The 16,667-nt window shown below is 37.2% G+C and overlaps 1 protein-coding gene across 3 annotated transcripts in view; it reads left to right on the top strand.

Moving 5' to 3' along the window:
- Positions 1–16,667, top strand: part of iqsec3a (IQ motif and Sec7 domain ArfGEF 3a) — a 96,935-nt gene that overhangs the window by 77,236 nt on the left and 3,032 nt on the right. For 2 of the 3 annotated variants that reach the window (XM_043237863.1, XM_043237861.1), the window contains exons 8-13: positions 182–339; positions 3,283–3,408; positions 5,675–5,774; positions 7,172–7,333; positions 10,182–10,274; positions 11,051–11,097. In XM_043237863.1, coding sequence (XP_043093798.1) covers positions 182–339; positions 3,283–3,408; positions 5,675–5,774; positions 7,172–7,333; positions 10,182–10,274; positions 11,051–11,097 — 686 coding nt within the window. The remainder of the gene's footprint in view (positions 1–181; positions 340–3,282; positions 3,409–5,674; positions 5,775–7,171; positions 7,334–10,181; positions 10,275–11,050; positions 11,098–16,667) is intronic. The other variant, XM_043237862.1, reaches the window with a different exon arrangement.

Below are 16,667 nucleotides of genomic sequence, written 5' to 3' on the forward strand. Positions count from 1 at the left end.
TAACAAAAACTTTTAGCGACTAATCATGATTAATCGATTGAAAGCACTAAAATCTATACTAAAAACTGTAACACTGTATGTTAAGGGCTGTAGACAAATACAATATATATGCAACAGGACTGTTATACATTATGTTTTATATAATATTTATTTATTTTGTGTATGTATTTCGGCACTTTTGATGTGTGTTTTTATTTAGGGGTTGATGATGGTGCAGATATTCCACGAGATATGGTAGTGGGAATATATGAGCGCATTCAGCTGAGGGAATTACGATCGAATGAAGACCACGTCACTTACGTCACCAAGGTGGAGCAAAGCATTGTGGGAATGAAATCGGTGAGTACGACCCTTTTTGTTTTTCGCTAATATTCATGTCATGCTGCATCCAAATATATTGCGCATGGCTCTTTGCAGCGCAATCATTTCTCCATCACAAATGAATGTTACCAGTTATTCACGCACGTATAAATATACAGTGTACCGCACTGGGAGCGTATTAAAATACGAATACGCTGTATCATTATAACATCTGTGCTCTGTTATTTCACCTCTACCATCTCTAAACGTTGCATGCGCGGAGTGGCGTAATATAATATTTCATCGGGCAGTTGGTGATTCATTGCGGCTCATGCCTGTAGCATCGCTGCCATTCCTCATTACTGCAACAGAAGAACAGCGGCACTGAATAACCTCACAGTTTTTCATTCATTATCTTACCTCAGATTTACCCCTCGCTCTTGCGTTTGCCGCCCACACCGCAAAATCAATCGCTGCTTTTGTCCTTTTGTCCAGTAAAAAGGCTCGATTTACTTGAGATGTAAAAGTGTGTTAAGATTATAGAGCACTTCTCGATGTTTCAGATTTTTCCAAGCGCGGGTGTTGTAAGATTTACGTTTTTAAAATACAAATTTGTTAATTCACTATAGATCATAAGTCTGTCACGCTACTCAGATTTACCTCTCTACGCTTTTTTTTACATTTTTTTATCCAGACTCGAGCAGATTTATGAGAACACCTGCCGCTGTCGTTAAAAAGCATTTTAATGGCTTTATTGTTTTGTTCTCATAATGTCTGGTAAAGGGCAATGCTTTAATCCACAAATGGGTGCAGTAATGCATTGTGTGTGTGTGTGTGTGTGTGTGTGTGTAGTTTGTGTGCTCAGCTAGAATTTGTCCTCTAGAAATTGTTCATTAGAATATAATTCTCCTTGTTTTCAATCTAGTTATATAATTCAGGAACATGCATTGTACTTTTACTGCGTGTGCGTTTTTAAGATGTTTACATGTTGTAAGCCGACTGTAAAGATCATCGGTACCAACGCAACCTATATTTGTAACCTTCGTTCCAAAAACATAGCAAGCTGCATATATAGGCAAAGGCAAAAAAAGCAAGAATGCATTGCGCCAAAGTCTATGTGTGCTATGCATTTGCATGCTTATTAAAGGGACAGTTCACCATTTTTACCTTCATGTCTTTCCAAACCCTTAAGACCTTCGTTCATCTTCAGGAGACAAAGTACGATATTTTTGAGGAAATCTGAGAGCTTTCTGACCCTACATAGACAGCAATGCAATTATGTTCCCAGAAAAGTAGTAAGGAAATCGTTAAAATAGTCCATGTGACATCAGTGGTTCAACTGTAATTTTATGAAGCTTTGAGGGAAATATTTTCAAGAAGATTTGAACATGGCAGTTATGTTGCTGTCTATGCTGGGTCAGAAAGCTCTCCGATTTTTGTCAAATATCTTATATGTCTGTGTTCTGAACATTAACAAAGGTAATTATATATATATATATATATATATATATATATATATATATATATATATATATATATATATATATATATATATATATAATGTATGTATTTTTTTATACATTTTTGTAGTATAAAACGGAATATAAAAAGTCAATGTAGGCCGTCTGTTGCTAGTCAATTTCCCTCAAGGTTCTGACACTGAAGATATTCTCCATTTGCTGCAATGCAGTCTTTTTCTAGTGCTTAGCAACTTAGCGATCATAGAAGTCAAGGACTTTGATTTAGTGAAATCATTTCACGTTCACCTCCAGCATAACTCTACATGTCTTACAAAAATGTTTCACTCTCCCATAGCCAGTAGACATATTTATTCGCCTTAGACCGAAAAGCAAACATCTTCGAAAGACAGGATTTTTAAAGGTTATCCAAAACAAAAGCTAAACAAATAGGAATTTCTATTTCCTAGACATGAATAGATTATCAGAATTTGACAAATTTAGTTTTTGTTTTTTGAGAATAAGTGCACAGATTAAAATTCTTCTTTGAAGAATAAGCAAATAAACCAGCTCTGAAATGAAATGTTTTTTGCTAAATATTCAGCTAAATATAGCAGCTTTCATTACTGCCCACAATCGACCCTCGAGAATAATATGTAACATTTAACAAAATGTTATTTATTTAATTTGATATATGTGTAACAGTAACGGTAACAGTTTAGATCCATATAAAATATGAGAAAATAGAAAATGGCAAATAGTGAAATTTTTTCTCATGTTCCTCCAAGTGTGATTTCTGTATTGAATTGTTTGGAATAAGCCTCTTACATAATTCTGTCATAATTCTGTGCTTCAGTAGGCTTTTTATTATATTGCAGTAGCTAATTCGATTTTTGCCGCAGTTCGCGCGGAATTCAGCCGACCCAAATAACGCGAAAATCTAGTTCTGTCTGTAATCGTAGCCTTAGTTGGTCTGTCTTTTGCCTTCACATCTCATTCATCACCTCTCGCTTCTTCTCTCAACCTCTGCCTGGTCGTGCTTTTCTGGTTTTGCTGCGGTCGGTTGTTTTTGCAGGTCACTTCCCTTGCAGGAGGGCGTACGTGGAGTTTACCTGCTGATACTTATATCGTTCCCAGAACTTTTTTGCTTGTTAGGGTGTAAGAATACATCAAATGCAATGCCACTGTTTTTAGCAGGAGGTCCTAGGTAACATTTATATAACGGTTGTGATTAATGTGGTCCACGTTCGCGCAGAAGAACAACAGCACTGTTCAAAAACCGTCTAGAAGTCATTGCTGGTGCAGTCCTCATTATGCTGGAAGGTTCTGAGATGCTAACTTATGTTTCCTTCTGAGATGTCTAAAAAGATGATCATTTTACTCAATGTTTGTTTGTTTGTCTTCACTTTCTTCTTTGGATATTGTATTGGGCGAAAGGTTAAACAACTGTTTTAAATGTAATTTGAAATAGCGAATGAAACGTCACTCAAGATCTTTTAAAGTCATTTTACGTGTCCATCCTCAGGTTCTGTCAGTGCCTCACAGGAGACTGGTTTGCTGCAGTCGGCTGTTTGAAGTGACTGACATCAACAAAGCCCAGAAGCAAGCTGCTCACCAGAGAGAGGTCTTCCTCTTCAACGACCTACTTGTGGTAACTACAAGTTACAGTTCATTGCGTAGATTTGATTTTAGCTTTATTTTCTTGCAAGAGAAAAGAGAAGGTGACACATTCAAGTATAAGGAGGGAACATAAATCATCTTTATATCGAATGCCAAATGGAAGAGTATGATTATTACAGTGGCGCAGTAATGCACAACACAACAAAATCTCCACAACACAATGCAAACAAGCTGCAATACAATTCAATGGAAACGATGCTGCAAGTCGGATAAAAACAAAAACAACTTGCAAGGGAAAAAGGTCACAACACAAACACAGAAGCATAACCCTGCTGAAAACAAAACTAAAAAACAACAGCATATATTGGTTAGGTATGTTTAAAAAAAAAAAAAAAAAAAAGTTAAGCCAACTTAAAATTTTAAGGCTACCAGCTTCAACTGATTTTTTGAGTTTTCTTAACTTAAAACAAGAAGTTGAGAAAACTCAAAAATCTGCTGTTTGTTGACTTAAAATTTTAAGTTGGCTCAACTTGTTGTTGTTGTTGTTGTTTATACAGTGTGGGGTGCTGGTTTGAGCTGGATTAAAGGGAATAATTCACCCAAAATGAACATTCTGTCATAATTTACTCTCGAGTAGTAGTACTCTCAAACCTTTGTAGTAGGAGAAATGGAAGTCAATGGTGACCCAAAACAGCCTTTTTTGGGTGAGCTAATCCTTTTAAGCTGGTCCTATGTTCTTAAGATGGTCAAAACAGCTTAGGACCAGCACATGGCCAGCTAAGGACCAGTTCAAACCAGCTCAAACCAGCATATGCTAACCTGAAAACTAATTATATTCTTTTTATTATTTATATTTATATATAGTTTTTAGGTTTTAACTTCTATATATATATATATATATATATATATATACTGCCATTCTATTCTTACAAATGATGCACTCAACTTGATCTTCCATTTCCATGGTCTTTTTTTGAACTACAGAGTTGTTCTCCATTGTGTGATAGAAAATCTAATGAAGCCCTCTCTCCCACAATTGCTCAAATAATTTGGTCAAAGCCACAAAGTACAGCCCTTGAAATTAATCAGAGATTAAATGTCCGTTATAATTAATGGAGGGCATTAGACTGAAAGGCTATCAAAGCTGTGTATTAAACTATTCTCATTATTGCAAGTGCTCATGTTAATCTGGCCATACAAAAAGAGACGTGAAAACCACAAAACACACTTTTCCTATTAGAGTCATAGGTGAAATTGGGTGAAATAAGGCTGTTAAAAAATATAAATGACATTTGAGGAATTAAACACTGTATATGAAATGGAAAACGGAGAAGCATATAAAATCCAAATATCCAGTCAATGTCGAGCAATTACTCATTATTACCTTTTTATGGCAATATTGATTCTTCTGACTTTGCTCAGAGATTTTTTAGAATTAGAAATTAGAAATAATTGTGTTGAGATATGAGTCGGCCCCCGTGACTCTTCTTCATCACGAGGGCCTCTAGCTTTTCTTAGATTTGTGACAGAATAAAATATAGGTTCGATATAGTGGTATTTTGAGTAAACCAGTGGGGAGGCTGGCAAGTAGACTCTCGACACTACACTAATCTGTGTGTCCTTCTATTTGTCACGTACACTAAAACACTTACATCTCTATCGCCGAAAGACAGATAGCAGGGTTGAAGTGTGTCATTCAACGTTGAATTGAGAACGTCAGCTGAGAATTCGATTCCTGGATTAATTTAATGTTGCAAAAAGGAAGAATGATTGCCACTCAAATGCAAGGAAGCAGAAACAAACTTACGCAGTGCGTAATCAACCATGTAGCGTACGAATTTTAAAAGGTTATTTTAAAGAGTCCGATAGCCACTCCCCCTTCTCGACATTAGCTCCGACACTTCATTACATGAAACGTCCAACATTTCCCACTTTTGTTGCCGGTTATTTAAGGACATCATCCAGGTTTTAGGAGTTTATAACACGAACGCACTACTCATATTTGTACTACAAAATCGCACAGGATAGTGCATAAGTACCCAATTTGGGACACACCTGAAGTGTATTGAAAACTATCATTTTAGCTAGCTTAGCAACATGCTAACATACATCATAAGCTGCTAATATGGATCGTTCCAAATCACGTATAAGGTATCGCATCTCAGTTAGCATGCTGCCTTAGAAGTAACTATGGTTCATCAGGATTTGGAACAGAGCTCGTGTTTACCATTTTTTACTGTTTTGCTCTAATAAGCGCAATTGAATCTAATTGGCATTTCTACGTCCTTCCTTCACAGATTTTAAAATTGTGTCCAAAGAAGAAGAGTTCGGCTGCGTACACCTTTTGCAAGGCCATGGGTCTGCTGGGCATGCAGTTCCACCTGTTTGAAAACGAATGTAAGATCACACTGTTTTTTTTTTTATTTGGGGAAAGTTTGGACAAAAACATAACTCATCAAAGTTCAACTGACATGAGCACTTGCTGCCATGCAGTTGTTTCTAAAACACGTCTATCACCTCAAAATAATTTTACCAAAAGTGCATTATTTGCAAACTGGTATATTTTGACATCTGCAACATTTAAATGGCTTTTAAACTTTTTATGCTTTTCTTTGTTTCTAACAAGCTTGTGACTAATTGTGTGATGCTTAAAAAACGCGTTCTGAAATTCTTTGCTAGCAAACCACTAAGTAAAAGTAAAATTGAGACGAATGAATAAATGCAATGCATTACGTTTAGAATGCAATTATGCCACCGTATGCGATCTTACATGTATTAACTATAATACATCGTACGAGTGAATGAAAAATATGAAAAATACAAAAGGTCAGATCATTCAAAATCCAAATTACTGTATAAACTTGGAAGACATTTTGTGCAGTACTGTGTTTTAACTTTGTAGGGTAGTGTAGGTAACCTGATCACTATGGAGTGAAGAAAAACTTCATATGAGGTAGAGACAATTATGTGCCTTTCAAACACCCACTTCACTGATTTCCTTCCAACAGAAAGACTTCCACATGATAAATGAAGATGACAGGCACCCCCTAATTTTCCAATTAAGGTGGCCACAAGCATTTCTCTTTTCCTCCCGCTCTTTTGCTTTCACACACACACACACACACACACACGCAAACATTCATGGCAGCTGTGCTGTAATTAAGCGAGATGAGAGTGTTATGGCTCACACTTGTATTTCGCCCCTCTTGATTCTGGGATGATTGACTGAACAGACTGGACGTGATAAGAAAGACACAAACGTGTAAATCAACACAAAAACAAACATGTTTCCAGCCATGACCATGACGATAAAAGACGCTAAATATTTGCTGAGTAGACAGTCGCTCCAGTGATGGAGCTTGTAAGGCCGCAAATACGGCAAGAAATGAGAAGTCGTGTTATAAATGTGTTATAAAGCTGTAATTAATATGTAATAAATGTGTTATAAAGGTGTATCATATGCCACAATTATGTAAGCCACCTTTAACCATCTTCCCATAATTTTTTATCCAATGTTCGTTCTAATAAAATCACTTGAGCTATGTGGGATAACTTATCAGAAAAAGCCAAATAACAATTTAGGCTATTGTTTTAAGTGAGTCTTTCTTTAATCTTTACAATTTCACGACTATTTAAAACATAATGGAAACGATGCTAAAAAGCGATAACAATTTGTTTCATAAAGATACTTTAGAACCTGGAACCGTCAGCGATTGTCAAGGTTGTCAGTGAATAACAACATAAAGCTTATTTTTTGTTAATGCGATGTTTTCATTTGCCGTTTTTTGTTTCAGACTATCCTCACGCCATCACTATTGTGTCTCCGTGTTCGGGCTCTGATAAGAAGCAGGTGTTGAATTTCTGTGCTCAGAGCGCAGAGGAGCTGCTCAAGTTCGTAGAGGACCTGAAGGAGTCCATCGCCGAGGTGTCAGAGATGGAACAGATACGCATTGAATGTGAGTAGGACGTGAGAGAATACAGATGTGTTCATGCATAATGCATAGCTTATCCCACATAATCTGTGCAGCAGACAAGAATGATGCCGCGCAACATGCGGTCTGTCCTTGCTTTTCCAAGCAAACGGTTTTCGCCTGCCCGAAAACCTTTTTCTTTATAGTTAATAGTCATAGACTATATAGACTTTTTTTTTGAAGGAACGATCTGAGCCATATCTATAGAGAAAAAACATACCACGGATTCTTTAGAGTTGAGCTAGTAAGCAATCAAGTGAAAAGATAACTTTTTTTTTTCTGGCCTCGTGATGTGAATCGGCACTCATCTTTTGAATATCGAACAGTGTTTCCATGGTAACCGTGTAATGCTGAGTTAACAGAAGTAAACCAGTTTTGGGCAGCTGCAGGGAAACAGATGCTGAGATACCTATGATTAATTAAGCGTTTTTTTTTTTTTTTTTTTTTTTAACTGTTTAAATTGCTAAAAAAGTTGTTAAGGGTGTGACATTAATGGGCAGAAAACTACAATTACTTCTACTGTATTACAGCACTGCATTATTAGTCATTAGACCATAGCCATTTAAACATAATGCATTATAGTTAATTTAACCCACTACCGTTTCAAAGTTACGGCTCAGTAACTATTTCTAATTAAAAAAAAATAAAAATAAAAATCAATATTAAAGCATGCATTAAATCTGTTAAAAATGTTAGATCAAATACTTTTGAAAATAGTTTGCAAACACATTATAAATGTTAGAAATGCATTGCTGAGACATGTTACAATGGCTTTGAACTATACAATACTTTGCAGTAGAGTTATACCGTTTTTTCACCGTTTTCGTGATCGGGATTTATCGGGGTGGGTCTAAATCGATGCTTACGTACTACAGCCTACAGTTTGCTATCTAGCTACGCCTTCGTCTCGTCACGTGGTCGCCATAATTTACAAAAACAGCTGAGCTCTGTCTCCTTATTTAAATCGAGCTGCGGTTGAGACAGTTGAGAGAGAAAGAGCAGCTTAGCCGTGAGTGGGCGTGGTTTCAGCGCCTCGAGAGGACACGCCCCCAGCGTTCGAGAGCAGAGAGGATGACTTGATCATTTTTAATATGTAATTTTATTTACTTTGCACTTTGCGTACATGTTTGCGTTCGTCCTTTAGGACTCTCACCGAGCTGTTTTGGTGTTCCATAATAAACGCTTGTCAGGCTTTCGGATATCCCCTGAAGGAACTGAGTAGGAAAGACACGGAAGCAGGAACAGAGAAATGTCTTTTGGTTTCCATGAGGGAGAACAACAAAAAAAGAGACAGAAAGAGAGAGAGGACCGAGTGCCAGCGGACATCAAAGCGCGCGTTCTGCCGAGGCCGGGGGTTGGTTTTCATTACATTTCTGAGCTAGAGAGAGCAAGGGTCCATGGGAAGCCTTGTGCCGTGTGTGTATCTGTGTCAGCAGTTTCGCCGGGAAAAGAGAGATAAGCACCTTTTGCTCTCTTTCAGGGGATACAGCTGTTGGTGAACTGAGAGCTGTCATCTACACCGCCGCGCATCTTTTCTTTTCCACATAAAGGAGCTTCTCTTTACAGTCCAAGCGTGAATAGATACCTTTGTGCGCCGGTGCTTTTACTCGCATTTCACGTCTTTTGTCTTTATTTTGGAATTGCAAATAAAGACGATCCTCATTTGCAGTTAATGCGTGTTGAAGTGAGGTCCTCGGAGGACTTGCTGCGGATTAATGCCTTCAAATCGACTCTTTCTAAATGACGGAAATGTGAAATAAACGGGAGAATATATTTAGAATAAAATAAAAAATATTAACAGTATTATTTAACGGTATAATAATGACTGTAATTGTTTATCCGTATTTGACGATGCTATTTGGCATCGCTAATGGTTTATGTAATGGTAATAATAATAATTTTTATATAACCTATAATGATGCCTAATTAAATTAGCAGGCCCTGAGATAATTACTTTTAATTAAGCGCACATACACAGACGAGTCAACCAAGACAATACCTTAAACTTTGTACAATTAGGTGATTATGAACACCATTATTATCGTTAAAATTAAAATCATGAATCAACACGAAAGCAAATCAGTATTTTAAGATCATAAAAAATTGCTAAATAAATAGCAAATGAGTGAATAAAACAATAAATAAAACAGAGGGAAAAAAATATATTATCTTTATTGCATTGTTTTATTTAATCATGCTAAACGTATGCTGTAAATAAAAAAAAAGGCCTAATTATATTGCTTTTGACTTTGCTGTCAAGCTTTCGAAAATCGTTTTTGTTTCAGCATGAACAACATTATTATTATTATTTTTTTTTTTTATATATATATTTTCTTCCCATTTGAATGCACACCCTTTCAGTTATAAATAAAAAAGCAGGACGCATTTCCCCTCCTTTTATCCTTGAAATGACTACTGTAATAAATATGTTTGATTAAGTAGCACGCTGTGTTTTAGTATCCGGCGTGATCGGTTGTCAGCTATTCTTTGTGCATTCACAGGTTTTTTTTTTTATCAAGGCTTGTTCCTTTCTTATGGCTTCATTAAATCAGGAGGCATATTTCCCCTAAAAGTGTCCTGATGTAGAGCCAGAGCTTTCTTACAATTCTTTGGGAAGAGGGAAAAGCTCTTTTGTAGCCTGATTAGAAATGACAGGCAATTATCATCAAGCCCGAGTGTAAGTACGGTGATTTGGAGCTCTGCTGTTTAGAGACGGACGACTCAAGGTTTAGAGGATGTAAGCATGCTGTTATATATATATGTGTGTGTGTGTGTGTGTGTGTGTGTGTGGTATAGACTTAAACCTCTCCTGGTCTCTTTATACTCTTTTTAGGGGAGTTGGAAAAACAACAGGGAGCCAAAACCCACTCCATTAAGAACAACGGGACCCAGCTTGAGTTGAGGGGAAGACAAGGTTCTCCTTCAGGTACAATAGAAGTCAGAAACGCATTTATCTGCTCACGTGATTTCAGTTCAGTATCTAGGTACATTATCAAGCAGTTTTTATCAGTAAATATCAAATTACCAAACGTTCAGTGCCAAGCAATACAGAGAATTTGGGTGAAGTGCATTATTTAGTTATTTGTTAGCTAAAGCATTTTCATTTATACCATGAATCTATTCAAGTTATGATGTTGAATCTGAAAAAACCCAAATTAAAACTCAGTCGTCACAGGGCACAGCTCATTGGTTCTTTTTCGTTTTCAGCCAATGAGATTGCTGCTCAACATCCAAATGCTAATTTACTTTTCCAGCTTTTATTTCCCCCAAGAAATAAGCATTTTGCTACTTGGGCGCGCTTTTTAGGGAGAAAATAAATACGTAGCGGCAAGTACATATCACTGCGGTTTCCAAAGGAAGTTAACAGTTGAGGTAGTAAAACTCAAAATGCCTTTCAGTCGATTCGACGCCTGGTTTCGATTAACAAAGCGACATTTTCGCGCGCGCTTGAAGAATATCAACATAAACATGATGGAGATTTGAAAACTGATGCTTTTGAATGTTAGCATTGAATGTTTTAGCGCCGCTCGGTGGACGTTTCTTTTCGAAACGCGTTTCACAAAAAGTGCATGTTACGTAGATATTATTACGAGACCAGGTTGCAGTTTCGCGTGTAAGTGATTTCACAAACATAATCATCCGCTGCACGTACTCTCCCGTATTTTCGTCTCTAGGCTGATCTGTACTCTTTTCTTTGCTCAGGCAAACAGGAAATGAACACGTCACAGAGCGGACACAATGCAGTAGAGGTAAGAGCTCAGTGTTCTCGCAGGTAAGTCCCTACAGACCCCTAGCATCCGTCAGTAGCTTAAACACATAAAGCTAGTGAACAGGAATTAACAAGCTACAACAGCCATATGTTCCCGCTGCAGCGAAAGAAACGCAGCGTCCTCGACCAGACGACCTTCCACTTCCCCTAAAGTCATTCGAATCGTTATCGCCGCCAAACCCAAAGTCGACAGCAGCCCCCTGGAGGTGAAACTCATCTGCGCACTGTTGTCCTCTTCTGTTAAATTAACTCTGCAGTGTGGAGGAGAATATTAAGAGAATTATAGAAGCAAAAATGTTTTACCTCGCAGCTGATCGGAAACAGTAAGAGGAAAAAAATAGAAGGGAATCGCGGATAGAAATACAAGTTATGTAAGCTTAGAATGCTTTTTTTTTTTTATTAATGCATGCCTATAATGAGTTGTTACTGTTTAAAAGTACAACTATTAAAAATCATTTTCACAATTTTAAATAAACCGGAAATAAAATATAAATATTACATGAAAGTCTTTAAATACAGTTCCTATAATTGGTAATCAATGCATATATGTATGCTGTGCTCACCATATTGCCTCCATATCAAGTTTAAAAGGAACTTGATGGATTAATAAATAATCCTAAACACTACAGTGGCAATATTGCAATCATACTAAAGTGTCATTATTAATTTAATTTAATTTAATTTAATTTAATTTAATTTAATTTTATTTTATTTTATTATTAATGTGAAAACATAATGGATTGGAACATGACATCAAGCAGTTGTTTTAAGAACAGAACTTTAATAAATAAATAAATATATATATGCAAATGTCCTTAACGTTGCATTGAGCGTTCAAAAAAAAAAGCAGACTTTTTGCAATTAATGTAAATTATATATGTAAATTATATACTTGGAAAAATTGAATATATATATATATATATATATATATATATATATATTTCCATAAAGTGCATATGTATTAAGTGCACTTCTGTTGTTTCAAAAGAGAAGGCAAAAAGCAATAAGTAAATAAATTCTTTCATTTGCAATCACAGGTAGCAAGCGTTCAGAGTTTTCTCTGTGGCAACCACAAGAACAAGCCCCAGTGATCTCTAACGTTAATCCGATGCAGCATCCCTACATAAAATACATTACCCAGAGGGCCGCGCGATTAGCATCATGAGGTAACGCCGTGTTTTGCGCGCGTGAGGGAATTCAAGGACAAGGCATCAAAGAGGCACTGTGTCGGGGCACTCCGTTTAAACAGACGCACTTGCTTCTGTGCGAGACATGGCAGCTCTCATTTCACATGCCCACAAGCCTTAGAACCTAAATAGAGCTCATGGAGTGAAAAAAAAAAAAGTTGTGGGGATGCAGCAGCCTTACACGGATATTTCAGTATTGATGGCCCAAACTGACGCTGGATCAAATTCAGGAATCCTTAAGATTCTAATAAAATTATAATAAGAAGAAGAGGACGTTGTATGACGGCTTTTATCTTAAACCTTCTACAGGCTGCACGGTTTTAGCATAAGATGAAGCTATGAAAGAGGAAGTTAAAATTTTGATTGCCCACTTTGCAGCTGCATATCAACTAGCTGTCTGTAGAGTATGGAGTGGAGTAGACTGTCTACTTATATTTGCTAATATTTTATTTTGATGGGTGGTCTTTGAATCTCTTTTACTGTATGATACTGTAAGCCACCGTTACAGATTTCATCTGGGGCAACCGGAAATCGTGCAGTTTGTGTAAAAACACAGAATGACATTGCTATCGATGACTAAAACTATTATTAATCCATTTTTAAAATGAGGTAAAATATTAATGTAAAATGACAAACTTAAACAAAAAAAAGTGTAATTGACAAGAAAAGTACAATCAAAAGTTGAAATACTAAAGTTATGAGTAAAATAGAAAGCTAAATATAGATATAACAAGTAATAATAATAATGGCAAAAGCCTATTATTTAACATATTATATAACTTAAACTACAAATATACTAAAATAAATACTACTTCATAACTTGAGTACATACTATAGTAACTAAAACGTGAAAAACTAAAAAAACACTAAAACCAAAATTTAAATCTTTCTTTCATCACTTTATAGTCTTTATTTAGTTTTTGCAAAATATAAACTGCATGACAACAATTATTATCATTATTATTTTGTGTTAAAACAATTAAAATTATTAATCTCTGTTAATACAATACGCGTGTGCATTTATTTAATTGTGTGTGTATTTATTTTATTGCATATATTTAACACATACAGCTTATATTTTGAAAATATGGACATGAATTTATATGTATACATTCACATTTGTATTCCTAAACTGTATTGTTACGACCTTAGATGGAATTTTTGTCTAGGAATTTAAAAGGAGTAACATTGAGATGACCAAAAGAAGAAGCTTCAGGTAGAAGTGGCAAGAGAAGCGCAAGACATCATATTTAGCACCGCAAAAAGATTTATTGCTCCCAAAACCATGCTTATTTACAACATCTAAGGACACACGGTAACAAACAACATGAAATTATATACATAAGAGGAACTGAAAGTAGCGCTAAACCAAATCAAAGAAATAAATATAACAAAAAGATCCCCACTGTCTCCGCCAAATCCTCTAAATAAGAAAACAAACAAACAATGGAAAAGAAATCTTCAGCGCAAATGCGCCCTAAGCTTACTCTAACTACCAAACACAAAAATACACATTTAGCGCACTTCACTATCTAGTGAATCTAATACAGAGAATTAACTCCTACGTGCAAGATGTGTATGTCACGTGACTTACTAAACTGTTCCACTTCTCCCGTGTCAAACCACACTCTAGTCTCGTAAGCAATAACAGTAGTATCAACTAAACCAGTCACACGCCAAGTCACAAACAAACTCAGCCATCTTCCAGTTGCCGCTTCCACTTTTAAAGGTCTCCAGGCAGATCGCAATTGGCAGAGATCACACGACGTCACAAGTGACCAACGATGATTGACAGCCACACCAGCCAACAGATTTCCGAGAGTAGGCGGTACCTAGAAAACACTAAAAGTGACAGAACAGAGAGAGAGAGAAAAAAAAAAGAACATACACACGAACCAGTGTATGGTTCGTAACATGTATATAACATATATTAAATATAAACGTAACATTTTTCTCAAATGTATACGTGAATATGTGTGTATTTATATATGCATAATAAATATACACCGCACAAACACATGTTATAGAACCACAAATTTTTATTCCGGATGCGATCAATCAAAATAAGTCATTTAACAGCACTAAATATATATTATTATTACTAATACTACTGCTATAGCAGTATAAGGCATTGATATGTGCTTTGTAAGAACTAGCATGCATGCCGATAAGCAACTAGTTAGCACTAAGGATAAAGTGTTACAAAGAAAATCTTATTTGTTTCCGAATCCAGCACCCCTGCCTGCATGTTTGTTTAGCAGGCAGATTTCAGTTCTGCAAGCATTAGATGTAGCACATTAGTGGGCTGCTCTTAGCCTGAACATGATCAGAGTGGCAGCGACTTCCTGTCTGGCACTGAAAACCCTCACCTTAATCATGCCACATGTAAATGTCAGCACCCTGCGAACCCCTGAAGGGCACGGGCTGTCGGAACACATCGAAGGCAGCAGAGGGGTCAGAGGAAACGCCAGCTATATCCTGAAGGAGCAGGAGGGGGAAAAAGAGAGAGGGAATCAAGGTGTCCAGCTGCTGTGTCCGAGCCACCTGCCAGTTTAAACACGGCAGCGTTGCCATGAAACATTTCAAAATGTGTTTTAGCTGTTACGATGGCAGTGATTGGCACACGTTAGCCGGACGGGGGACGCAAGGCTGGAGACGGACATGAAAAGTGTGCTGAGACGGACAGAAATGTTGAGGAGAGAGAGAAAAAATGGCAGATGAAGTCGGAGGGTCGCTGAGCTTCAGCCTACTTACTTTTACATACGTTTAACAGTTCACAGCTTTATTATGAAAACTAAAATAAAAAATAGCCTCATCAACAGAACTGGTTACGGAAGCATCTTTTCCCAAAGCGGCTTTTAAAGTTCTTCATTAAAGCTTTGTAAGCCAATGAACGAAGCAAACCAGGTAAATCACAACATTACAAAGTTTTAATTTGAAGCAAAACAAGTAGTTGACAAGTGGACGAAAGGATAAAGGTAAAAATCATTTTCTTACCAATAACAGTAAATTAACATCCACAAATCTTAGCGAATCACTAAACGTGATTTATTTAGACCATAAATGTTTCATCCGAAAGGGAAACTCCTACAAGTAAATATGCGGTAAGGTCATCTGCAAAAATAACTTTTAGGATTAACTACTTCAAAACACAAAGTAGTCCATTTTGCAAATGATGTTTTTACTTCCAGAACCGGGCTGTTGCACTTCGTTGCCGTACTAGAATCTTATGCTATCGCCGACTAATTCTACAACCTAACTGAAATCCCTCCACACACTCCGTTATCAGACAAAGTGGTGCACCGTCAGTCAATTCATGCCCTATCTCCAACAGTCAAGAAGATTGATTCAGAGCAAAGTGCCCTCGCTTTAGCCATCGAGCCAGCCCTCAAGTGTCAGCATCTATCCTGAGACCGAGCTAGATTGACTCACTTTGAACTATGAACTATATTCATCACTCCTCAAAGACATCAATCCCAGTGGCGGTGGAAGTATCCCACAGACAATTGTGGGTATGTGCCATTATGAGAGCCCAGGAGATGATTAGGAAGAGAGAGGGAGTTGTTTGCAAGTCCAGACAAACTACTGTTTGAAGGGATAGTTCACCCCAAAATGAAAATTCGGTTGTTACTGTTTACCCTGTTCATCTTTGTAATACAAATTAAGACATTGTTGATGAAATCCGAGAGCTTTGCATAGACAGCATCACAACTGAAATTTTCTCAGACCCAGAAATATAGTAAGAACATTTTTGCAGTTGAGTCGCATGGACTGTTTTATCGATGTTTTATCGACTACATTTCTGGGTCTAGGAACATATTTCAGTTGTGTTGCTGTCTATGGAGGGTTAGATGTCATCAAAAATATCTTAATGTGTTTTCCAAAAATGAACAAAGGTCTTACGGGTTTACAACGACGCAAGGGTGAGTGATTAATGCCATAATTTTCATTTTTGGGTGAACTAGACCTTTTAAGTCCCGAACCTTATGAGAAATATTGATGGCATGCATTCGGATGTGCGTCGTCTGTAGTTGTCCAACTACCCCCTTCCCATTGTTTAACCTGTCCCACCCTTTCTTGTCCCCCTTCTTCCCCGAAGTGTCCTTCATGCTCTATCCCCATAACGCTCTAGTGGTTTCCAAGGGAGACACAGGGGCCCTCAGTGTCCTCTTAATAACCACCACGCACCTTATAGACACGAACACACAGTCCCCGAAACCCTCCGCGTCTGCATCCCCCGATTCCAGCTTCCCACCCTCTGTCCGAGTCGCAAGACACCGAGCAAAACCCCTTGTGCCACGTCCACACGCAACACTTTGCGCATGTCTATTGTGATGTGTGTTCACCGGAGGGCTGATGGCGG

Source organism: Puntigrus tetrazona, chromosome 4 (genome assembly GCF_018831695.1).
Source record: "Puntigrus tetrazona isolate hp1 chromosome 4, ASM1883169v1, whole genome shotgun sequence".
NCBI classification, from domain to species: domain Eukaryota; kingdom Metazoa; phylum Chordata; class Actinopteri; order Cypriniformes; family Cyprinidae; genus Puntigrus; species Puntigrus tetrazona.